The sequence below is a fragment of the Culex quinquefasciatus genome, chromosome 2 (assembly GCF_015732765.1).
Source record: "Culex quinquefasciatus strain JHB chromosome 2, VPISU_Cqui_1.0_pri_paternal, whole genome shotgun sequence".
NCBI lineage: Eukaryota > Metazoa > Arthropoda > Insecta > Diptera > Culicidae > Culex > Culex quinquefasciatus.
In genome coordinates this window covers 189,192,350-189,219,201 of record NC_051862.1, presented here as the reverse complement: position 1 = coordinate 189,219,201, position 26,852 = coordinate 189,192,350, and the positions used below count along the sequence as shown (strand labels likewise).

General features: G+C 40.5%; 1 protein-coding gene across 11 annotated transcripts; it reads left to right on the top strand.

The window, feature by feature from the left end:
* The first annotated feature begins 1,375 nt into the window (after positions 1-1,375).
* Positions 1,376-26,852, top strand: LOC6035287 (peroxisomal acyl-coenzyme A oxidase 3). 11 transcript variants are annotated; one of them, XM_038255081.1, is made up of 6 exons: positions 1,376-1,396; positions 14,910-15,080; positions 15,143-16,066; positions 16,126-16,603; positions 25,441-25,618; positions 25,682-26,852. In XM_038255081.1, the coding sequence occupies exons 2-6, from the start codon at positions 14,946-14,948 to the stop codon at positions 26,052-26,054; spliced, it is 2,088 nt and encodes a 695-aa protein (XP_038111009.1). In that variant the 5' UTR covers positions 1,376-1,396; positions 14,910-14,945; the 3' UTR covers positions 26,055-26,852. The 11 variants fall into 11 exon arrangements, with proteins under 11 accessions (XP_038111009.1, XP_038111004.1, XP_038111007.1 ...); XM_038255076.1 differs by lacking the exon at positions 1,376-1,396 and adding an exon at positions 1,443-1,642; XM_038255079.1 differs by lacking the exon at positions 1,376-1,396 and adding an exon at positions 4,825-4,959.

Here is a 26,852-nt window from a genome sequence, read left to right as displayed (position 1 = left end):
TTAAAAGAACAGCAGTTTCCCATTTGAAAATATTGTTGTGTTATCTAGTTTTCCTTGAACCTGGAAATAGCCTAACTGAGTAGTTTTTTTTTTTTTCAATATTTAGGTATAAAAAGAAAAATAAAGTTCTTAAGTCACCTAAGTTAAGTTTAAGCCGGGTAAGTTAGTCCTGTAAATCGATTTAATATCATCTTGTACAGGAAAGTGTTATTTAAATCCATAACCATCCATAGATTTAAAACAATGAAAGTCCAACCTTTCCTATTTTGAAATTTCATACTCAAAAAATGAAAGTGGCCGTATTCTGAGGTGAAGATGGTTCCAGAAAATATGTCCATTGATTGTTTTGAATAGAAATTTTTATTATAAAATAAAAGCTTCTTTGTTTTTTGAAGCCCTCTAGAACCCTATTTAATCTTTTGAAGTTTATATTGTTTGGTTTGATGGTCAAATTGATTTTCAAGAATGATTGTTAGGTTGATTCTCTGTACAATCAGTTTTTTTAATAATTTACGCAATAAAATACTGACTTAAAAGATTGAGCTTCAATATTAATATACCATCTTACAGCGATGGAATAATCATCATCAAAAGAAAATCTCTGGACGTTCATCAAGAGAAAAAATCCGAAAGGAGCTTGGCTCTCCTCTCTCGCGCACGAAAGATCGGTAAAAAGAATCTAAAAAAAATCATCATCTTGATTATTCGGTGGAATATCCTTTTCACTACTATACTTGCAAGTGTAACGTCACTTGTCGAGAAATGACCTGTCACATTTTGTAGATGGGCAATGTGTGTAAACAAAGTGAAATAAATATTATTAAGTGGTGCTGACAAGGAAATTCACAAAAAATCATCAGCAGATTGAATTTCTTGGAGAATTTCGGGAGCGATTTTCTTTTACGTGATTTGCCTCCTCTCTTTTTCGCGGGTGAAGAAAGTTCGCAAGCGAAATTGATTTTTTTTCGATTATTCCATCCCTGCCATCTTAGTAGAAAGATCATTTGTAGAATAACGTTACTATATTGACCTTCTAAAATTTTCTCAATTTTGCTGGTTCCATGATTTTAGCTCGTTGAATAAAATGAACCGGAATATCACTCCACCATCCCCTCTGCCAGTAGTTATCTTACTCACAACTAGATACCGCTAGCAGCACAAATGTTTCTCATGTGATATCATTCCCCTTTGGTATGGCCATTCCCTCGTTCCTTCGTAGCATAGAAGCCGGCCGCCTGATCTGACATCCAATGCCCACACCACATAGCGATATGATTCATTCATTCCGTGTTTATGCTACTGCCTGTCCATGTGTGTATGAAAGAGAGGCTACCGTCCCGATATCATTGAAGAAAGTCTGCAGCACATCGGACGTCGCCGAACGTCGAATTTGTTGGTAATTTTCCGAGCAACTCCCTCGTGATCATCGCTTGTGTTGAAGTGTGTTGGTTTAGTTTGAGTTGTGCACTCTTCTCGTTCACATCGCACCGCAGTCGCGACACGTCGCCGGGAGGACGCTTTTGTTAAGTTGCGAAATTCGGTTGATCGCCGCGTGGTTTATCGCTGCTTAGTGTTTGTGTTGCAACAAAAAAGTGCCGGCATTTTCCGTTCCCGTGTGTAGAGGGAAAACAGTAGCTGTAAAGTAAATATCGTTTCCAGATGTTTTTCCCAGGCTTCTAAATAGTGTTGTTTTGGGTGGGCTAAGATGATATTCTTGACAGGGAAAAAATAACATTTGGTTTTATCAGAGAGAAAGAGAGTCGATATTCTAGCCGAACGTGGTGCAATTAGTGAGAAGCTTTGAATGTATTGGATGGCCACGAAGATGGATATTTGATTATTAGGATACAGGGTTGTCGAAACTGAAATTTTGATTTCGAAGTCAAAAAATAAAATAGTAGTACGATTTTATTATAATTTTTTAATTAATTAGCTTAATCATAACTTCTACTGACAAAAAAGTAGAAAAAAGAAAATCTATTGAATTTTTACGATGTTTTGTTATAACTTAAAAGATTGCATTTTCAGTTATTAAAATCATCCAAATAATATTATTTTGCGCAATTCTGTTTTCATGTGAAACAAACGATAATCTACCTTTAGGTGGTTGGTGAGACGAAGGCTCACCTAAGAGGTCCCAATAAAAATAAGCTATGAACAAAAGAAATCAACCTTCCTTCAGACTTTTTGAAAAAGCGCATTTTCCGAATGATTTTGTAGCCTTTCCTAAGTGGGGAAGGCAGAACTGAAAAGGGGTTACTTTTTCAGCCGTAATTTTTTCTAGAATTCTCATCAACTCATAGAATTTTACCAGAGGTAAAAAATCGATAAGAAAAATTGTTTTCAAAATATCGATTTTTTGTAACATTTTTGTATGAACAGCCTCCTAAATTCTAAGTTGAATTAAGGGCCAAGCTATTGATGCAAAATTTAATTGCTAATTGTGGAAGATTTGCTATTCGGTAATTTATACAAGAACTTTTTCCAAAGAAATTGGCAAAAACATTAAAGAGCATTTCCATGCATGTTGTAAACCAGTGGTTTGTAAAATCTTCTCATCTAAAATTTCAAATGAAAAGATCTATTTATAATTGATGATTATAAACAAATCAATAGATCTACTTCTAGTTGTAATGTACGGCCAAACCACTGATGGACCTAACAGTATGGGGGCCAGTTAAGAGGTTTCGACATCAACGATGTGCGGCTGTACAACCCAAAAAAACCGATTTAATCCCACCAGGGGTGAGATGGAGCCTTTCTTACTTAAGAATATAACTTTTTTCTTTCATCATCCCGGTACGAGAATCGAACTCACGACCTTTGGATTGGAAAACAAGCACGCCGTTAGTCGAAACCCATCCCCTACCGGTCAGTATTCCCAGTGAGCAGATTTACTCTTTGAAGGGATCTGACTTTGCCGAGCCAGACAGGAATCGAACCCATCACCTTCCGCTTACAAGGCGAAACCCGTAACCTCACGGCCACGGAAGCTCGTCAATTCACAACATCGACTTGATACAAAAAATCTTATGATGAAAGCAAGGTATTATTAATGATATGTTTTCTAAAAGAAATTGAAAACGCAATTTTCACCAATAGAATAAAGCTTCGAATGCGCAAGTGACGACACACACCGCGGTTTTGGTGTTCTAGTTTTGGTACGAGCCCAAAAACCGAACAAAGCAGGCGCAAAGCAAAACCGAGTTAACCGCACAGTGGGAAGCTTGCCATTCAGCATCTACAAAAGTGAGAGAGTCAGAGATAGATATTTTTACAACCGCACCACTACACACTCAATCGCAATACCTTAGGTAGATAGCAATTGGCGTCGCAAGCATTGAAAACTTTGAAAACGATATAAAGCTTAGAAGCTTCGAAAGCTCCTATTGGAATCCAAAAAACTCTGTTAAATAAAACGACACGACAAATGAAGCCTACTTAAAGGCGATTTATGTCAAAAAAGTTTTTGCATAAACATTGGACAGTTATGCAAAAACGGACAGAGCCAAAGAAACCGAAAAGCTACGATATCTTACATGTTGAAGGAAACATCGGTAGACAAGCTACTACAAACGAGTATAAGTCGAACCAAAACATATGTGCGCCAGCATTCAAGCGCCAGTATTCGAAGCTCAACTTGACAACTTGGCGACATGGCGTCGAAAATCAATGCAGTGTGATTTTTTGGCGATTTTTCCGATTAATATTCATGCTGTATCGTCTTATTTACGAAGATGAAAATGACGTCCAGCCATAAAGTAAAACCTATACCTTTCTTTAGTAAGAAAGGCAAAAAGTAAATCGTTCTAAAAGTTGTTCGGGATTGCCGATCGATGTCAAATTTGTTTCAGATGCTCACTCATGGTCTGTACTATGAATGTAGGAAGTAATATCAGATAAAATTAGAAACGAAAAATGTTGGCGAAGGTCACCAGGTGGGCTTTTACCTTTTTTCAGGATTTTTTTTCTTATAGTAGGTTAATCAAACAGCTCTAACTCCAGAACCATATTATGAATCTGGATAAAAATTTGGGAGGTTGTAGAACTCGAAAAATGCAATTTTTGAGATAAATAAAAGATATGAAAATGAAAAATTTTGACCATATTTTCATTTGAAAACTGTGTATGTTGTTGAAAAGTCTGTCCACATCCGAAAACAGATGGATATTTCAAAATTTGAGCGGCAACTCGCCCAGGTTCAGCACACTAGCTTTCATCTGCATTCAGAAGAATCAAAATCGGATTCAGGGGAGCTGAGAACGGCGCGACACAAAATTTGGCAAAATTTTACCACATACGAACATCACTCGATCTCCACGGAATTTATTTTCTCAAAATTCGAGGGTTGGAGATAGACGAATGTAATGGCGATTGTCCACGACCCATACAAAAAAGTTTTTTTTTGTTTGGACAATTGTCCACGAGGGAGGGAGGGGGGGGGGGGGTGAGTAACAGATTCCCCTAAAAGTGTCTACGTGGTTTATGGAAAGTTCAGTTCTAAAATGTTTAAAAATAATTGAAATATTTTTTTCTCAACAAGAATTTTTTAGTTTCAATTTACAATACCACTTGAGTTTCTGGGATAATTCGATAGGGAGAAACAAAAGCTGTAAATAAAATTTGATTTGGCAATTCAAACTATTTTCAAAAACAATCACTTGAGCACCACTGCCCAACTTTTCCCAACACTCATCTCTTCTTGACTTCTCTCCGTTCTTGGTGTGCCCGTTCTGCTCCTTCTGGCTCTGACCAGCTCTAACTGCTGATGAAACTTCCACCAGTTGCTTCCTTCTCCTCCTCATGCTATCACCTTGTTCCAACATTGTGGCGGCACCACTTTAAAGTGTGTGCGTCCTCTGTAAAAGTATATCGTACTCCCCCGAAGCGGGTGTTTTCTGTCAAACAATTTTCAGTTCGCCGAAGGCTTTCTTCCATTCCGGTCGTGACAACTCGTTGGTGCGTGTATTTTTTTTTAAAAACAGTTTGGTGCTCAAAAAAAAGGGTTGGTTTCCTCAGGCCAGAGTGTTCTGGAAGATTGTGCGAAATTGATATCGTCGTTTAAATTTACATTTGGTGTGACTCACGTGCTTTCTGGCCGCAGCTCAATTGATGTAGATTTTCCAACTGGACCGAACTAGAACTTTAGAGGTGGTGGTCGCTAGAACTTTTGAACTTCTGAGAATTTGCGGAAGTTATTCTTGCAAAACTCGTTTTGCCTCTTCTTTCTCGCAAGCTTGATTTGCGAAAATATTGGCAAATTTGGATGTTTTTGTTGGTTTTGTTTTTGGCAGGGGTTTGTGCTTCTAGCGTATGATAATTGGTTTTCTGGAGGGAGATTATCAATTTGTAAGGCTTCCGAGCTGGGAACGGCTTAATCATGGGGCCCCCTGTCGAGGGGAAAATTCGGCCATGGCAATGGGAAAGTGAGTTTTGGTTGCCACAAGTGGTTTTTGTGTTGAATTTATTCTTTGTGTATAGTCCGGAACCAGAGCGTTGCCCGAGTGCGCACGCTCGAATCATTGAAGTTTATACAGTGTCAGGTGGGAATTTGTGACTCTGTGATGAAATAGTTTTTTTTTTATTAGCAGATCGGGTATCAACTCTACAATATTAATTGCAGCCAAAAAAGTTGCTAAAATCGAATCCTTACTGTAGCTGTGAATGTTCTCTCCATTACAATAATTAGAACTCGCGTCGATTGATTATTCGTGTTTTTCCTCGCCCAGACCTGAAGAAAATGTGTTGAAAACAAACATGAAAAGTCATACTCATTCATAAATTATGCAAAAAGGTGAGCTCTTTGAGCTGAATGAAGGTATTGTACGGGCAGTGTGATTCAGTGGCTACATTCCCAGGTGATATCGACTGACCATTTCCGGTGAGTTTTCTTCACCCAAATCCTTTGCTGCGACGAAGAGAAACAGAAAGAAAACAGCAATTAAAAGTTATTTTAGGTTTCGGTTGCCGACCCCATTCATAGTGATTTCATTTTGGAGATACGGCTCGACCGGGGCGCGATAGTTTGTATACATTTTAGTGTGATTGTGTGAAATGTTGTGAAATCATTTTTGTTTTTTTTTTTTTTGTGGTCGAACTAATATTGCACGGCTGGTAGACGGACTAGAACAAATCAGTTCACCATAGATATAGATTCTGATATTGTTGGCTAGTGACATCAACACTGCTATGAAGCGTATAAATTGTCCTAGGTCAAATTTCGGAACCTTGAACTTAATTCTTTGTTTAGACCATCAGTTTTTGATCAATCAAAAGAGGATTCAGTAATTTTTCATTTTTGTTTTTTGTTTAGTCTCATTTTTCAATTGTTTAACATTTGTATCGAAATAAAACATAATAAAGTTGTTAAATTGTGATAAATTTAACCCTGAATGTTTTGTTTTATATATATTTAAGTTGAACTCAGAAGTAAAGTCCGGACGGTCTAGTCTACAAGAGCTTGTTATTTTTATTTTTTCTCAAAATATTGCAATCTCATAAAAATTGCTTCGTCTAACTTTAAAAAATGTAAGTGAATTTACATTTTTAAGGTTCAGTTTTATGAAAAACAATAAAATTGAATTTTAAATTTCAAGGAAGTTTTGGAATAATGACTTAAAAAAGCTGCATTATATTTCAATGACACGTAAACTTCCAAGCTATTTTTTTTTCATAGAATTTTCATGGTAATTTATTTAAGATTTAAAGAACCACAATACAGCAGCATAAAAATTCATCAATACGCGGTAACCTCTCAAAACCCATTTTCTAATTCCTGACTTTTCAGAATCTCTGATAAAATATATTTCTAAAAAGAGAATGATTTAAAAATGAAAAACAATCAATATCAGCTATCGAACAACATTTCTAAATAACAACTAAACAAATTATTGACATTCATAGAAGTTTGACAATTCTGGTATAAGAAAACAGCAACTTCCTTGGTTGCTGTGCACCCTTAAAACAACATATTATTTCAATGTTTGTTTTGAATATTGTCTAAAAAGATTTTTTACTCGGTTTTAACGTGAAGACTTCCATCATTGTCATAATTTTTCGTTCAAAGATATAAATTTTGCGTTGCTTTGAATATTTTGTCAAAATTGCTTCAACAAGTTGTTTAGAATAGTTCCCTATACACATGCTGATTCCGTTTGGTAACGATTATCCCATTCCTTGTAAAGTTATGGAAATCGTCATTAATCAATGATTGCCAACTAGGACGTCAATGATTGTGTGTGTGTGTGTGTGTGTGTGTGTGTGTGTGTGTGTGTGTGTGTGTGTGTGTGTGTGTGTGTGTGTGTGTGTGTGTGTGTGTGTGTGTGTGTGTGTGTGTGTGTGTGTGTGTGTGTGTGTGTGTGTGTGTGTGTGTGTGTGTGTGTGTGTGTGTGTGTGTGTGTGTGTGTGTGTGTGTGTGTGTGTGTGTGTGTGTGTGTGTGTGTGTGTGTGTGTGTGTGTGTGTGTGTGTGTGTGTGTGTGTGTGTGTGTGTGTGTGTGTGTGTGTGTGTGTGTGTGTGTGTGTGTGTGTGTGTGTGTGTGTGTGTGTGTGTGTGTGTGTGTGTGTGTGTGTGTATGTATGTGTGTGTGTATGTGTGTGTGTGTGTGTGTGTGTGTGTGTGTGTGTGTGTGTGTGTGTGTGTGTGTGTGTGTGTGTGTGTGTGTGTGTGTGTGTGTGTGTGTGTGTGTGTGTGTGTGTGTGTGTGTGTGTGTGTGTGTGTGTGTGTGTGTGTGTGTGTGTGTGTGTGTGTGTGTGTGTGTGTGTGTGTGTGTGTGTGTGTGTGTGTGTGTGTGCAAATAACTCGCATAGGCATTCGGAAGGTGTTAGCTCTGCCGAGCTTCGGTGACCCATTTCTACGCTGGCTAGCCGAGCGCGAGGTACTTCAGCTTTGTCGACAAGCCCCGCTCTGAAGAACGTTTGGACCAATCGGATTCAAACGTTATTTAGAACTTCCGAACCCTTGTCAAATGGACAAGGACCCAGCGCGTATATAGTTAGTAACAGTATTCCTAATTCCAGTCATAGCTCACCAAGTCGAGATGGCCTAGTGGTTAGCATTTTTGCTTATCAATCCAAAGGATGGGGGATCAAACCCCGACTCGAGCGACTTTTGATTTTTCGTACATGTTTAGAGTTTCAAGATTTATATTTCCTATACTTTCTGGTTGGGAGCGGATGGGAATCGAACCCAGGACCATTCGCTTACAAAGCGAACGCCGTAACCAGTCAGCCACGGCCGCTACATAACTAGGACGTCAATGATTGTACCACAAAAATATATAAATTTTGAAACACACTTGCTTTAGATCAAAAATTCCTTCAGTGGCTTCAAGAAGGCAACAACCGGCACATTTTGATTCATTTTGGTGCAGAAATTCGTTAAATTGAATTTAATACAGAATATTTTATAGTGATGATCAATTTTCTTCGAAACGGCTTCACCTTTAACTGGAAATGGAAAGGAAATTTGAAGGGGATAAAACGAGTTAAACAGAATATAATTTAATTTCATATTTTATCCTTAATTTTATTATTACTTTTATCAAATAATGCTTTTAAAATGATGATAGTTGTTGTTCTTTTAAAATATCTAAGAATTCGTTCAAAATCTTGTTTTTTTTTTCAATGGTTGGTCCAGGTTAATGGGACTCCATGTTTTACCACCAATTTTATTCTAAAGTAGTAATTCACCCAGACTCACAAACACAAATCAAACATCTGGAAAAATATTTAAAATGACTTTTAAGCTAAGTTTAACTAATGAGCAATTTCAGCTAAAATCTGGATTTTTTCTGGTACTTTTGTACCCGACCCTCTCCGATTTCAATGAAACTTTTTAGACATGTTATCCTAGGCCTATATAAGCCATTTTTGTGTATATGGAGCTAGTTGCACTCGAAAATAACATTTGAGAAGGGTGTAAGTTATTTAAATATTTTTTTTTTAATTGCTGTACCTCGAAGCCGTTGCATCGTATCAAAAAGTGGTCAAAGACAAACTTTTAGGAAATTGTACGGGCTTTCTGTTAAAATACACTGAAATAAAAAACACGCCAATTCTATGAGAATTTTTAGTTTTTATGTTTAAAGGCTAAATTTAAAGATGATGTCACGATTTTTTAGGAATTTGCCCAAGATGTAACAAAAAGACTCACAAAATAGCAGGATTGTATGTTTCTCCTAAAAAAATACAATTTCATTTACTAAAACCTTGACTAAAACAGTTTTTTTTAAAGTGGTCTTAACATCAAAATTTTCAAAAACCGATAGTGGAAATCGATTTCTGAGACAATTTTACATTCAGGTCTCCATATTGACCATTGTCTTATGTCCAATCCTTGTGAAGCTACAGCGGTTTTAAAAATAAATATGTTGAAAAAATAGGATTTCTGGCGATTTTTGGCAATTTATATATGACAGACTGGATTTTTCAGTCTCGAAAATATTTTTGCCGGAAAGCTCGTCTGATTTCCCAGTATTTTGCCTTTACAGCTTTTCAATTTGACTCGTTCTAATTTTTATGTTAGTTTATTTACTATCCAGGTCCACACTGAAAAAAATATTCGATTTTCAGTTATGAGCAATGTTATTGAGCATCAATTTGAAATGTGGTCAAAGGCAAACTTATGGGAAATTGGACGAGCTTTCCGATAAAAATATTTTCGAGACTGAAAAATCAAGTCTGTTATATAGAAATTGCCAAAAATCACCAAAAACCCTATATTTTCAACATATTTATTTTTAAAACCGCTATATTTTCACAAGGATTGGACTATCGATTTTAGAAAATTTTGACGTTTAGATCACTATTCTAGAAAATAGTTTTTGTAAAGGATTTTTGAGACTTACCATCCTGCATTTTTCGTGAGTCTTTTTGTTACATCTTTCTCAACAATTTTGAACGAAAAAAAATCGTGACATCACCTTTAAATTTAACTTTTAAACATAAATATTGAAAATTCTCATAGAAGTGCCGTTTATTTTTCTTTCAATGTATTTTTACAGAAAGCCCGTCCAATTTCCTACAAGTCTTTGACCACTTTTTGATACGATGCAACGGCTTCAAGATTCAGCAATATTTAAATAACGAATTACAAACACCTTTAAATAACTTACGCCCTTCTCAAATGTCATTATCGAGTGCAACTGGCTCCATATACACACAATTGGCTTATATAGACCTAGGATAACATGTCTAAAAAGTTTCATTGAAATCGAAGAGGGTTGGGTACAAAAGTACCAGAAAAATTTCTGATTTGAGCTGGAATTGCTCTAATTAAAATGAATTAAGTTCAACATCTGCAAAAAAAAATACCACAACAAATGGTGCCAAACTCATGTTAAAATCGTTTTTTTAATCTAATATTTATCTTTGAAGTACAATTTGCAAAATTAGCTTCGAGTTAAACCTCTTTTATAAATTAATATCTTATCATTTCCCGATGTTTTTATTTCCTTTTTTTTTCATTTTGCGTGAGGCCGTTTGAAATATTTGTTAAAGTTTATGAAAAATTGGGGGGCAAAACAATTTTTTTTTTTTTCAAAAAACTTTGAAATTTTAAAGTAAATAGAAGTCTAACCAACTGAAAACAATTGGCAATGCATTTTTCTGCGTTTAAAATCATATTTAGCATGTCTGGGATCGATCAAAAATATTTTGAATTTTTGTGGAGTTCCAATGTACAGCACCGCAAAAGAAAAAAAAAACAATCTCTTCAATACTTGGATATTTTGAAAACTAATGATTGCAAAACAACTAGACAGGTGTAAAATGCACTTTACAACACTTTTTCATTCAAATGTTGAGAACATGGCTTGATTTTTCAATTTTTTTTTGTTCCCCCCTCGACCCCGATCAGAGTCGAGAGACATAAACTTAAAAACATATTTGCAACGGCCTGAATTGTATAACATCAATTGATAAATTGTGTCAAATACTCAAGTAAACTCGATGTTCAATGTCAGCAACTCAACTTTGTTCACGGCCGTAAAAATGAAAATGAAAATCCGAAAAAGTTGATTCAAGAGTTGATCGGCCAATATATCAAGCCGGTTCTAATGCAAGACTGCATGCTCACAAGAACACGGCATCACATGGATATTCGGTCATGTAAACTGGTTTTCAAAGTTTTTGGCTAACCATTAGGAATAGGATTATTTTCAATAATTTGGCAAATTTCAAATCACGCAGAAATCACATGCTTGCAATGTGAGTTAAACAATTCATTGATCAAAACTGGACCGATGGATCTCCCCTGGGCCCATGTGACGCCAGGGGAACACCACATCCATTAGCCACGTGATACACCTTCTCGACCCATCAAATCGATTACACACGCGGTCAGGTTCGCACAAATTGACGGATCCAATATCTGTGTTTGGTCTGCGGGCATCAGTCATTCGATCTAAATTGCACCCCGCCTTCCCCGTTCCATATATATTGCTGCTCGGTTACCGTTATTACTGCTCCACCGGCAAATGTGACGTAATTTGTAAATATGTGACGAGCAAATACGAGCACACACCGCGAGTGTTTATCTGCACGCGGAATACTATCTGCTACAATTAATGGTGACTGAGTGTTGCTTATCTTATCAGTTACCGGCATCGTGGGTTATTTGTGGGTGATAGACAATTTGGAAATCGCCCCCCTTCAGGTAGCGTTACGGTGGCTGAATCAGAAATTCGCGTGAGAATGACAAATGTCGTTTTTTTTTGTGGGCGCCATCGAGTCTAGGTTGAAATGATTTAAGCTAGGGTTTAAATTGATTGATGGCCATAAAGATTAACCTTTGTTTGTGAATGGACGAGGGCACTTTCAGTCTGGTGAAATAAAAGTTCTAGAAAGTTTGGAGAAGGTTTCAATGGAAAATTTACATTCTTCATTGAAACAATTGAAGTGTCTCGTATGGTTTCACCGTCGTGTACGACATGGCAGCTGATATCGCTGGCCACGTTTAGTTGGTTCGTTGGCTGCTTGCACTCAAATTTCTAGCTATATTCAGTGCGACGTGTGACGAATTCGTTATTACAGACCTGACGATTGTCTGCGGGGGAGTTGAAGCGATATTTTTTTTTGTGATTTTGCTTCACAGTTTCAAGTCTAAAAACCATTCAGCGGAATCGAGTTACTCCCAAGCCGATTCCCATAGGGCTCACCGTACAGGCTTCGGATTCTACAAAGTAACCTGAAAATTAACATTATATTAGCGCTTTCACGGTGCTTCGTCACGGGTTTGTGCGCGCAAAGAGCGTGTCCGGCCCGGCATGACCGTACAGTTTTGGGCCACGCGCGGGAATGTGCTCTAATTTGGCGCGGTCAAGGTGGAAATGGCTTTCAAGAGGTTATTGAAAGACTCTCGCGAAGAGTCAATTTGAAATGCAACAAAATGTAGTGTCACCGTAGTTATCTAAGTGATTTACGAATTTAATAATTTTGGTTGTTTTTAATTGAAGTTTTTGTGTCACTTGAATACAACACCGTTTGGAGCTGTATATGATCTCGTTAAAAATGATTGACTATAACACAACTCGACATTTTTGAAGTTGATATCAGGAAACGCTTCAATTCCGGCAAGGTATGATAGTTTTGGGTCCCATGAACACGTTTCAATCGACAGAGTTGTATTTTAGTGATTTTCTGGCCAATAAATAAAATTGTAAATTTTGGGTATAAATGGTACGGAATCATTTTAAGCAACCATGCGCACCCATGGATTTCTAAGGGGCAGCAAAAATAAGGGGGTGCGCATGGGTGATTAAGATGGTTCCACAGACTGTCTGCCTGTGTGGATCAATCGGACCGCGCACTGGACTCACAATCCAGAGGTCGCTGGTTCGAATCCCGAGGCGGACGCAAAAAATTCTAAGTGTAAATATAGGTATTCGGTGCCTTCTCCCCGTGCCATACCTTCACACTTAGGAGACCCGGGAGGCGGAGTCTTGTCGCAAAAAGAACGATACACACCTGTGGAACCGTTGACGAAACCGCAAGGTTTAAGAGGGCCACATTATAAGGTGTTACGTCGATTCCGTTTTTTTTCCATAGATTTTATTCCCAAATTTACAATTTTACTTATTGGCAGGGCATTCACTAAAATTCAATTCTGTCGATTGTAACGTAAACAGGGAGCCAAAATCTATCATACCTCAACGAAACTGAAGCGTTTACTGACATCAACTCCAAAATTGACGAGTTGTGTAAAACATTTATAAAAGAATTTTACCATGACCGGTTCTTTTTTCAAAACATTTTGTTGGATTTGAGTCAAAATTCAATTCAATTCAATTCGGTTTTATTGGTGAATGATCAAGATACAATAAGTTCTTTTGAGGTACATAACAGAGTTTTGGAGTTCCTTACAGCTGTGTGTTACATCATAATCCATTTTGGAACAGTTATTGCTTGTAAATAAAGGTGTCACCAAGAGTAAGAAAAAAATTAAAAAAAAACTTACTAAAATTGCAAGCGAAAGGGGATAGAAATAGAAAAAGCTTAAAACTAGATCACAGTTTTTTATCCTTTATAGATGTGCTTGATCATCAGCTCCCCAAGGGCCAGGAATTGCTCCGCCTTGTTACGGCAAGTCCGAAACCGCGTCATCATCTCCCCTGCGAGAGCAAAGAACTCTGGCAGGGTAAAGAGATCTTCCCCGGTAACTTCTTGCTGGGCCGCATTGCCGCTACCGGCAGCGACCACGCTGGCGAACGATCGCCCCCATCCAGGAGGGAACGCTGAGTTGTCCGCTGGAACCGTACGATGACCAGCTGCCGGCACGGTTGCGCTCGTGCTTCGCTGAGGAGGGTGGGACGCTGCTGCTTTCTTCTTCCTCTTTTCCTGCTCCTCGATGTAGTTTTTCCGTGCGCTGCATCCACGGTAGTTGCTGGTATGGTTACCTCCGCAGTTGGCGCACTTGATGCGCGCCTTCGTTTGCTCTGCCTTGTCCCCCAAGTCCGCTTTGCACGGCAATGCACACGCCTCAGAGAGGTGTGATTCACCGCACTTCACACAGCGGGGCGGGAGGTTGCAGTTCCGCGAGCCGTGGCCAAATTTCTGGCAACGGTGGCATTGTGCTGCGTCCGACGGGTTATTTGAGTAGAACCGCCAGTTTACCCAAAACCCGTCCAACGCCTTAGTTCGCCGCAGGTCTTGAATTTTGACGGTGCCGCGGTCGAAGTACAACAGGTACAGTGTGTGTGTACCTGTTTCTGTTGTCTTCCGCGAGAGGACTTTTATGTCCCACGGCGTTATGCCAGCACCCGAGAGGTCCTTCTTGAGGTCGGAGTTCGGGCGGTCTTGGTACCCCTGCAAAACGACCTTAACGGCAGTCTTCTGCACGGGGTCGAATATGTAAAACTTGAAGTTTTGACGCTTCAATTTCTCCACAACCAGGTCGAAGTTCTTTTCGTCAAATGTGTAAACTTGCACTGACGACTTACTGATTTTCAGACAATATCCGAGGCCTTCCAGCAACTCGTCAACATCGTCCGCCAACGTGTCCAAAACAAAAATTGGAGGTGGTCTACGTTCCTTTGGAGAATTGTTCTTTTTTGGCGTTGCCACTTTCTTCCGTGCACGCCCGTCATCGTCGTCGTCGTCGGTAGTGCTGCTACCGTCGGTGTTGTTGTTTTCTTCGTCGTCGCTCAGCATCTGGAACTCGTTCCTGATGGGGATGTTGGCGGATGTTGATGTGCCACTGGTCGTGGCACCGGAAGTACCGGAACGGAACTGCCACTGCCACGGCCGGCCTTTGGCATGCTGGAGAAGCAAACTCGCGGGTAATCACAATCAACTACGGCGAAAAATTTCGAAAAAACGGCAGAGCACAGAGCACTTGACTGCTGCTTGCTCTCGTGCGTACACGGAGGTGGATTTGAGTCAAAAGTTGTTCAATTAAATTTATTTTTCACAGATCAATTCACCGTAACCGCCACCATTCAGTCCTGAAATGCCAGAGGAAGACAAACCGAGTCCGATCCCGGACTTGCCGCGTGGACCGCTCTGCGAGTATCGCCAGCGGGCAAAGTTCAGCTGGAAGGCCCTCAAACAAGTCCTGGAAGATCCCAACGTCATTCGGATTAAGGTTCGTCGTAAAATACACAAGTGTTGTACAGTATGTGAAATTAGCTATTTTCTTATTTTTAGTACGATGTTTGGCAAAAGTTGGAACGCGAACCGCTGTTCGCTCCGCTCACCAACACGTTGCCGGTCGACCAGCAGAAGGAACGGGCCGCAAAGCAGGTCAAACGGATCGCCGAGCTCAAGCTGGACCCGCAGGAGATCTACTCGATGGACTACAAGTACCGAGTGCGCTATCTGATGAGCATCAACGAGGCGCTGCACGCGGTCTGTCCCAGCATGTCAGTTAAGATCGCCCTCGGAGTGGGACTGTTCACGAACGCGCTACTCGCGATGGGTTCCGAACGGCACTCGGCCATCTACAATGCAGCGTGGAATCGGGAGATCATAACCTGCCTCGCCATCACTGAAGTTTCCCACGGTAGCAACACGAAGCGATGTCGCACAACGGCCACGTACGACCCAAAGACGCAAGAATTCATCATCAACACGCCAGACTTTGAAGCCGCCAAGTGTTGGGTTGGCAACCTGGGCAAAACTGGTTCGATGGCGTTGCTGTTTGCCATTCTGCACACAAGTGACGGTCAAAATCACGGACTGCAAGGATTTCTAGTTCCGATTCGGGATCCAACAACCCTGCAACCCTACCCCGGGGTCATCGTGGGCGACATTGGCGAAAAGATTGGCCTCAACGGAATCGACAACGGGTTCGTGATGTTCAACAACTACCGGATACCGCGGGAGAACATGCTGAACCGAGCCGGGGACGTAACGCCGGAAGGTACCTACGAGAGCACCTTCACTGAGCCGGGCAAGATCCTGGGCGCCGTACTGGAATCGTTCTCCGCGGGCCGGCTGGGCATCATGCAGGAATCGTCCAACACGCTGTCGCACGCCGCCGTCATTGCCGTCCGCTATGCAGCACTTCGCAAGCAGTTTGGCCCGGAAAAGGACGGACCGGAACAGTCAATCATGGAGTATCAACTGCATGTAAGCTTTCTTCCCTCAAATTTACCAACCCCTTCTAAACACATCTCACCCCCTTTCAGCAATGGCGAATCTTCCCCTACCTCGCCGCAGCCTGCGTACTTAAGGCTTCAGTCTTTTCCCTCACCGACATCTACCTGGCGACGGTGCAAAAGTCCCAGAAAGACTCCAACGGGTTTGAGCTGCTGTCGCAAATCGTGTCCGAGCTGCACGCCCTGGTCTCGTCCTCCAAACCACTCGTTACGTGGACCGCGCGGGATGCCATCCAGGAGTCGAGGGAGGCTTGCGGAGGTCACGGCTACCTGCGGGCTGCAAATCTCGGCGAGCTGCGCAACAACCACGATCCCAGCTGTACTTACGAGGGCGATAACAACGTGCTCGGCCAGCAGGCGTCCAACTGGTTGCTGCGACAGTGGAAGGCGGCCAAGGTGGAGAGTCCGGTGGGAACGGCCAACTTTATCGAGCGAAGGGAGGCTATTCTGGGGAGCAGCTTTGACGCGATTGTTCGGGCGAGTGGGGGCGCGGTGGAAAGTGCGGAATGTGAGTAGTTTTGCTGAGAGTAATGCTTGAATGTTTTTTTTTGGCTAACATTTATAAAGGCGGTGTTATTTTAAGGTTAAGCTACCCGTATTGAAATACATTGAAGGGGACATGGTACGGCTCGCGAGTGATGTTCCTTTTTGGAGCAATCAGGACAATTGATTTTTGAAATGTTCCTCTAAAAAAATTTCAAGCATACAATTTTGATAACATAATTTTTAATGTAAAGTAATGTAAAATTGCTTAACGTAGAGGAGCGGCCGTGGCTGACTGGTTACGGTGTTCGCTTTTGTTGTATTTCGTGAGAGCTGATTTTATTGCTTCTTGTTTGTTCGAGTGTCAGAAGTGGAATGGTGAATGAATGCTTGAATGATTGATGGTTGCTTCGATTGCTTGAATGGGTTGCTTCGTTAGTCCAGGGTGTGCAACATCTCCCCCTTAAGACCAGCAAAGGGTGCGACTTGGTGTGATCCGGATCGCTCGCCATCTTCATGCGGTGAGATATTGTGAACAGTACCAGCGGAGATGTTCTTCGTGCCATGCCGTGGATTCGGACGGGCTGGAAACTGCATCGGTCGGGCCTAGACCTGTTTTCGTGTTTGCCTCCCCTTGCGATTTGACTGCAAGAGAACGCTGCTGCTTACTGCTGACATCGGGGTGGCCCACAGCTCAAAAAGCTCGATCCAATCGAGACCGAACAAGTTGATCTGCTTGTCAGTCACGTAGAAAGTTCCGGTTCTGGTGACGCCTCCGAGTGTGACTTGGCATCGGAGCTCACCGAGTAGGGACAGTGACTTACCAGAGGCTGTTCTGGCAATCTGCTTGGTGGGAGACAGCGGCGGTGAATCCAAGTTGTCGTACCACTGCTTCCGCGAGATCACTGTGATGTCCGAGCCGGTGTCGAACTGCAGAGATGCTTGAGAATTGTTGATGCTCACCGTCAGGAACTTACGCTTCGAGGTAGAGTTGACCCGGTTGGCGGCATACAGGCTGTTGACGTTCGTCTGCTGCTTGTTCTTGAACTTCTTGGACACGCAGCTGCAGTAACCTTCCTTGTGGCCGGTCTGCATGCAGTCCTGGCAGACATGCTGTTTGTAGGCGCAGTCTCGAACGAAATGCATGGCGCCACAGCACCAGCAGGGTGATGGTGGTAGGGCGGACTGTGTTTTCGTTGACTGGCTGTCGCTGGAGCTGGAACACGTCGTCGGTCAAGGCTTGTCCCGATCTTGCTTGACCGCGCAGACTGAGCTTACCGGCTTGTGTTCCACCATGGCTGTGTCGTGCTTGAGGTTTTGGAGGCGATGGCATTCGGTGATCAGTGCTTCCAAAGTGCATGCGCCCTCCGCGATGACCTCGAGCATGGATAGGAGTCTCGTGCGGATGTCGGCATCTCTTGAAGAGCGCAAACCGCAGATGAACAGCAGGCTCTTGAATTGGTCCGCCGTGAGTTTCTTGAGTTCGAAGTCCTCGCAGTGCTTGTTGACGATGCCAGCGTACGTCACGAAGTCGTCCGACTCACTCTTGGACAGTTGAAAACACTGGTATGGTTTTCTGAACAGCGAGGCTTGGACACTGAAGAGCTCGGTCAGCTTCTTCACCGTCGCCTTGAACTCAATGTCACGGGGATGCTTCGGGGGCACGAAGCTGACGTACTTGTCGTGCACGGCCACGTTGAGGCTTCTCAGCAGCAACCGGACTTTAGCTGCGTCGTCCAGCTTCGCGCCGTCCTTGAGGAGGAAGAGGTCCTCGTATTTGCGGTACCACCGGTCAAATACGAGACTGTTGTCGGGATCGTAGACGAACTCCCGGATGTTGGACGCCAGCGTTTCGATGATGAATTCCGGACCGTTTGAAGTCCGACTGGAACCGTCTTTCAGGTTGAAGTGCTCCAGCATCTCCATCATCGTCGCGTTCTGGGCCTCCAGCCGCTCGTTCTGCTGCAGAAGTCGCTCGTACAGCAGGTTACCGTCGGGCTGAATGTTGTTCCCTTCCGGCATTCTTGAGATCCGTAACTCTGGTTGAAAATTTTGAGTTTTCCTCGTCGCCAATGTTGTATTTCGTGAGAGCTGATTTTATTGCTTCTTGTTTGTTCGAGTGTCAGAAGTGGAATGGTGAATGAATGCTTGAATGATTGATGGTTGCTTCGATTGCTTGAATGGGTTGCTTCGTTAGTCCAGGGTGTGCAACAGCTTTGTAAGCGAATGGTTCTGGGTTCGATGCCCATCTGCTCCCAACGAGAAAGTTAAGAACACATGAATTTGAAATAATGAATATGAACGAAAAATCAAAGTCGCTCGAGGCGGGGTTCGATCCCCCGTCCTTTGGATTGGTAAGCAAAAATGCTAACCACTAGGCCATGACGACTTGGTGAGCTTGGACTGGAATTAGAAAAACTGTTACAGAGAGCGAGTTGTGGCGCTATAACCACGGCAAATAGTGTCCAGGGCATTCGTGGAAATACAATGTCCCATCCCAGAGGGTCCCGGAGTACCAAACCTTCTTAGCATGGTGCTCCCAACGAATACAACCAAATCTCGGAGCGTATGGTGGTGTGTTCCCACGCTTCTTCCTCCCCTGTCGATTCAGAATTGTGTTGTTGTTCGAACACTCAGTGCTCAAACGCAACCCAATTACGAGTCATCTCTGCGATACGGCTTTACGCAGTAGGCCTGGCCGCTTTAACGCTTGTGATGTTTCAATGCATTTCAATGCAATGGCGCACTACAAATGTTAATATATGACAAGAAGAGTGCTAGGCGTCATCTAACCTAAGGCACTCTCCAGGATCCCTTCGAAAGATTGGCTGCGCTAGGGTCTGATTAGATTAGATTAGATTAGAAAGTAATGTAAAATTGCTTAACGTTTTTAATAAGTCCACCATTTTCGAGTTCTTGCCAGATTCAGAAAAAAAACATATTTTTGCCTTTCTTACTAAAGAAAGGTACATGGTTTGCTTTTGGCTCCGACTCAAAATCAAGCTTCGTTATCAAATCATTTCTCGAGAAATATTGATTCAAAAAATCTGCAAAAAATCATGGCGATCGATTGACAATGACAGAATTGGTCTATATCCAATATCCGAATTTTGGAGATCAATTTACCGTAGAGCACGCGTGACGTCCGTGTGTGGTAAAAAGTGCTCAATTTTGTGGTAGGGGGTTTGTCAGAGCCCACATTATGGATTTAAGCTCTCTTGGGCGCAATTGAAAGGGGATGTGCTGAACCTGAACAAGTTCCATACCAAATTTGAATAGGGGAAATCTACCCTTTCCAATCAAACACCTATCTTCGTCATATGGAGAGTTTGATGCTTGATTAAAGCTCCAAAAATACTATTTGGGCTATAAACTTACCAGCAACAGCACCGCCTCGAGTAAGCACGCAAATGTATGCCACTTACTGGCCAAAAAGATCACATTTAATGCACTTTTGATCATAATTTGTATTTTGCGAGACCACTTCTCATCATTTTGTTGGCACACACAGTGACACACACGAGAATCCCTCAAACGCTTAATGAATATCGTCAAAATTAACTTTTCACTTTCGCTTACTTTTTCACGGCGCTTAAGATATGAAATTGCTTCCAACTACCGGCAACATGTTCTTTTGATCATTAGTAAGGCACTCACTTGAAGAATAATCCCGAAAAATGTAATAAATTAGCAAGCGCCATCAAAAAAACAAACGCGCCAAGTCGTTTGACGTTTCAATTTTCACTTTGCATTCCACTCGAAGGCTGAAGAAAACCGAGCGAGAGACGAAGGCAAAAAAGAACAAAGGCTGGCCGTCAACACGACCAGCAGCACAGCCAGCGATGCCAGGAAACTTTCCCTATAAATGCCACTTTTCGTGAATGTTCGTTTGAACTGTCAGCGCAAATGGCAACACTCGACAGAGTGTTGGAAGAAAAAAGAACTAAGCCGATATTAGAAAAATGGGCGTGGCTCAATGCATTCGCCTCGATTAGAATACCCTTGGGAATTTTTTTTTGTTAATTGCTTGGTAAAGAAATAGAATAACTTTTAGTGAAAGTGAAAATAAACAGAAATGTTCACAAAAACTTGCTCTACTCGTTGGTGTACTTGGTTTTAGTAAAATTCAAGGGAGACTCTAGATTATCCAGCATCATTCATACACGACCGCTTATTAGGATTAAAATGGGTAGATTTCCCCTACATCCATTTTTTTTAGGGGACTCGGAGTATGCTTTTCACCTGATTCGGTCAAAAATTGAAATATTGAAATCATTTATTTATCAGAAAAATGCATTTTTCGAGCCCTACATTCTCCCAAATTTTCATCCATGTCGGTAATGTGGTTCTTGATTTACAACTGTTTAACTTATCTACTGTGAGGGAAAAAACCCCTTAAAAATGGTAAAAGTCAATTTTTCACCAAATTTCAAAATATTTTCTTTGGCATTTAATCTAATTTTTTTTCTCCATATCATACCATAATCTAGACCATAATCGAAGTTCTGAAACAAATTTTTGAATCGATTCATGAATGGACCATCATTTATTTTGCTATTTCTTTGAAAAATAAAAAAATAAAAAATAACTGCTTTTAGCTTCCTTTTGTAAGACAGGCTCTATCTCACCCCAGGTGGGATTAAATCGGCTTTTTATTGTTAATAAGGTTGGTACAAATGTTATTAATAGTTTTAATCCATCGGCTCTGGTCAAAGTTGAAGGGAGGCATGAAAATAAAAATAAAGCTATTAGTTGTTTTATTGATATTTTATATTTAAAATTTCAAAATCCTAGCCTGATTTTTGAAATCATCAGAGAAAAAGTATCACAAAATGCTTTAAACATCATTAAAGTTTTGCCTCCTTTTTTTCTAAAGAAAATTTCAACTTTAGTCCCCCTTCGTCATGGACACAAACTTGAAATTTAATTTGTACTGGCTAAATAGTGCCAATTTCTGTTTTTTTCGGAAAGCTGAGAAAACTTCCCTAAAACCGTCTAAAAATTGAATAGTTGTTGAAAATTTTTGTTTTCGTTTCTGAGGTACAGCCCCTCAACTCAAATATGAAGAAAAAAATTGGAGTTTTTTTAAGTGTCACATAAACTGCCGTTCTATGCATAATTAACCCATGTCATTTTTGGAAGATTTTGACTTTTTGCCATTTTCAATTTTGTTTGATGTATACTTTTAGAAAAAAAACACATAAAATTTGGTACTCGGAAACTCTACAAAAACAACACCGAGTCTGTTGGTCCCATCGATGCCCTTCTACGCATAATTGTCCAACCAAATATTTTCTATCACGAAATCAATAGTTTTACGAAGCATAATGCAATATTCACTAGTTGTTAGCAAGATAATTACAAAAGAGGGTGATAAACTGCTAACTGGGGCGATTAAGGACATAAGGGACGACTTATGCGTAGAAACACAGAAATGTATGTATGTATGTATGATCCCCATACCCGCAGGCAACTTGGTCCTGGAACACATGTGAGCGCTAGGTGAACAATTCGATCATCTTTTAGGGGAAAGTGGGGTAAGTGTAACAAGCTAAGGAAATGCTCGTTATAACCCATTAAAAAGTTAAAAAATCTGTCGGATTTTATTTTAATCATCTTATTCTAGGTCTTGACTAAGACTTTGTCAGAGCAAGTTTTAAAAAAATCCTGTTTTTTTATGTAAAAAATTGATCATAAAAATTTTGATTTTCCGTACGTTCTACTCAACTAGTGGGGCAAAACGAACAACCCGTCGGGGCAAGAGGATCAATGCATGAAAAAACATGTTAATTTGCTAACAATTGAACTGTTATCACTTAGATACATCAGATTAGAATGTATTTGAAAGGTTTCTTCCATTTTTAGACTAAATAATAATGTTTTACTAAAAAATTTATCGTTTTCACGAAAAAAAAATATTATTAAGATGATAAAAAGTAAATTTTCATAATATCACTATGTTTTGTATGGACATTTTTTTTTAACAATTGTTTATCAGTTTTTAAGTACTTTCATGTATTTATTTCCCAATAAAATTTGTTGTTGCAGCAATTCGTAATTTTTTCCATACTAAAAATCCATATGGTACACTTGCCCCACCTGAACAAGATTTTTTAAAAGCTCTCAACAAAAATAACCAAAAGTTAAATCATACTCTCTAATAGGTGCAAGTCATTGGTTGGAACACTACTGATCTAGGAAAAATAGCATTTTGATAAAATGAGCCTTAAAACGAACCCTAAGCCTTATTTTGTACTTTCCAAATATTATAAGAAAACAAAGGTTTTGAAAAAACTTCATTAAATCTTATGCCCCGTGGCGTTTACGTCGTTTTGGCGGTTATGTGGTAGTAGAATCAGCTAATTGCATTGCTAGCAACAATTCCTCATACTGGAAATAATCAAAATTGTAAAAATTACGGCCTTTCGAGCAATCGTTCCTCTTGCCCCGTATGGTCGTCTTGCCCCACCTTCCCCTACTCCGTAATCTGTACACCCACGTGCATAAGTTTTTTTGCACGAATTTTAGTGCTACAAATACCGGCGCATGTATCAAAATGGTTTCCCTCTTCCCTCCCCAAGCGCCAGAAATTTGTAGCGGGTGTAGGGACACTTTGCATAGACGCCCTTGCTCCCATCACGTCACTGAGGGTATGGAGCGACGAGAAATTAATAAGCATGCCCCCTCAGTCGAACCTTCATTAGAGAAGCAATCAATCCACAACTCACAGCGAACGACCAAGGGAACACCCTACCGCGTATATAATATGGTTGGCGTAGTTGTCTTCAGTGAAATGTATGAATGTTAGAGTGGATGTAAGGGTTATTTGAAATTTAAAAATGGAAAGCTCTCACCAAAAACACGAATTCTTCTAAAACGGCTCAATCTTAATCGTCTCGTTATGTTCCACTCGAATCTTCGTTTTTTCTTGAATTCTTGTTTTGAATCTGTTTGATCAACAGAACTCCCGGCGGCAGACATGGCATCCCACGATATACGGCAAGCGTCATATGACTCTGAAGTGGCCAGACGATGAACATCACCCACACCTACTTCAGTCATTCTTGATTGACGCTGTTGACGGCAAGGCCATCCAAAACACCCCCAACGCCGTCCTGGATCTTATGTGGCTGGAACTGGAACTGGACACACAAGTCGTGGAAGTCGAATTTCCAATGTTCCTCGAAAATAATTTCCGACGCACTTCCACCAGTTCCGCTGTTAGTGTTTGGCACCCGAAATAGTAACAAAGTCTTCTTATTTTAACTAATTTCGCACATTTTTAAGAAAATTAAAAAAAAAAAAACGGGAGGTAAAAAATTACAGCAAAAAAAAACACGTCCGACCACAGGCACAGTTTGCTTCGATCCCACTTATGCGTAGAAACACAGAAATCGGCTGAAAATTTTAATCGCGTTTTTCACAGTTGCACTTTTTTGAACATGGGACAATTACGTGTAGAATGGCAGTAAACAGCACTCAATTTACAAATGCCGTTATCCCAAATAACTAAAAGTCCAATTATCATTGTCAAAAAATAAATTTTCGAGAAATCTTGATCTCTTAGAAAACAATATTTGGACAAAAAAATTAGATCAAAAATTACATTTAGAAATTATTATTCAATTTAATCTCTTCAAAAATAAACAGTATGATTTTGGGTCGCATCATCATCTTCTATGATGAATCCTGACCAATAACCCTACCATACTAACAAATTTTCAGGTTCCTGGCGCTTGTGGGGTGTAAGAACAGGGTAAACCAGCTGCCCTAGTAGCAACTTGCGCTAACTAACATTCCCGTCCCTTAAAATCGATATCTACAAACTGACATGGCGGGCGCCGTCGGTGGCCAATGACTGTAACCTATTCGCAACTGATCTAGTTTTAGCAATCTTGGTGTTTTGTCTTTTCAGCGCATTCATACATGCTGTTGATAAGGGAAACACCACAGCCTTTGATCGGTGACTTCTTTGGTTATAGGGAAGTACCCTGGAAAGTTTTAGTCAAGTCAGTCGGTTTTGGAGGAAAAATCGTAAATATTTTTAAGAGAGCAACACAAATTTACATTTTATAAAATGATTATTTTGGAAGGTCATTGAAAATTTCATCTGAAATTTTTTTTCCCCCTCTTCAAAATTTGCCCAAAAATCAAGCGGCAAAAAAATAATTATTGACTGAAATTGAATGTTGCAATAAAAAAAAAACTGGTAAAATTAATTGTAAACTACATATTCAGAAAACATTTTATAACGCTTATTTAATCAAATGCAGATTTTTAGATTTGTTAACAAATTTTGAATTTTGGGACCACACATCGGTAAAAGACTTGATAGTTTAAGAAAAAACAAATCATTAATTGAAATTCCGCAAATTTTTAATAGTAGCCTATCTGCAATGATATTTTTTAATTTTTTGTCTCAAAATTCGAGAATCAGGCTTGAAATCTAAAAATTAGTTTATTTTGTATGTTTTTGACATCCCCCATGACTTCGATCAGAGCCGAGGGACAAATTTGTACTTAATTTGGAAAACCCAGAGCTCAGAGCAAAATCGAGATTTTTTACGTTTCTCTAAATTACTCGTAATTGGATCGACCAAATTAGATGAAATTTTAATGGTTATAAGTTAACATTCTATTTAAACAACGGCAGGTTGAACCAGGTTGAAAAAATGCATGGTTGCAGAGACATTTAATTTTGAAGACAAAAATTAGTGGTGCTCTGGAGTAACCATGGGCGTTAGAAGGTTGAGATACTGTGGTTTATCAAACAGCTTGCCTTTGTTCTTCTTAAATGAGTATTTTTTAAATAACATTTCTAGTTGTTTGAATAATATAATATGTGTCTCAACTTAATTCCAGTCATCACCAACTGCTACGAGTGGCTCATGTGCTGGCTGCTACATTCGACAACCGAGCAGCTTCAGCATGCCGATAAAGACGGAACCGACCGGTTTAAGGCACGAAATGACTCGCAGGTGTATCGTGCTCGAGATCTGAGTCGTGCCTATTCCGAATACTACGCCCTGGAATGCTTCAGGTATTTTGAGCCTTTTGAGATACTCAATGGGACATTTTTAAGCAATTTGTTTCTTCTTTTTAGAAAACGCTGCCTACGCGAAGATATCGCCGAAAACCTGAAACCAGTCCTGTCCAACGTGTATCTCATCTACGGCATGTGGTGCATCGATCGTCACCTGGCCACCTTCTACGCGGGTGGCTTTGCCGTTGGACCACGCTTTGCCGATGCCATTCGGAGTGCGCTGCTCGGAGCCTGTGGCCAGCTGAAGGACTCGGCCGTGGCCGTCGCTGATGCGATCGCCCCACCCGATTGGGTGCTAAACTCTGTCATAGCAAAGTCCGACGGGCGGCTGTACGAGAACATTCAGAACGTCATGATGACGAATCCGGGGGCGATGGAGCGTGCCTCCTGGTGGAAGGACATCGTTCCGAGCAAGATGAAGGCCAAGTTGTAAGGGGTTTGCGCTGTGCTGAGAGAAGAAAATCGAAGAAATCGAAAACCTAGGATAACCGATCAAGTGTGTAAATGAGTGTCTATAGTGCAATCAAACCCTTTGTACAGTATTCGAGCGTCCCCCGTTTCCAGCCCCACCAATAGTGACGTGCACAATTCCAACCGACAACGACTTTGTGCGAGAAAAGTCTATGACTTCCTTTCCTGTATCAACCGGCACCGTTGAGAAATGGTGCGTCAATCATAAAACATGTGTCTTATCTTAAAGAAACCTAGATATTTATACGAACGTAAATAAAATATTAGTGACCAGAGTAGAAAACCCCGTTCTATATCTACACCTAAAGAGACTTGAAGCATTTTAATGTTGAATGTATGTTTTATCGTAGAGAACGCGCGACTAAATGTTCCCTTATACTTGTTGTCAGTTAGTTGCTCGAGTGTGTATGATACTATTGAATCTATAAAACAAATCTATTTACATGCTATTACATCCTTACTGTTACTGCAGAATAAATGTTTTCCTGTTTCTTCCTCTACAAGAGGTTTACCATAGTGCTGATTATTGATATTTTAACTACACGATTGCTTTATGAACAGATTTTCCCCAGGAAGAAAGAAAAACTCTGTATAATTTATCCTTATCCTTTATTAATGTGTTCCATATTACCTAAACGCATAAAAGCACTTCTGAATCTGACTGTGTGAAAATATTGCTCATATTGTTCTTCGATATGAGATATCTATGATGTCATGTTGAGCGTTTACCTTAAGCAAATAAAACGATGTGTACACTGAA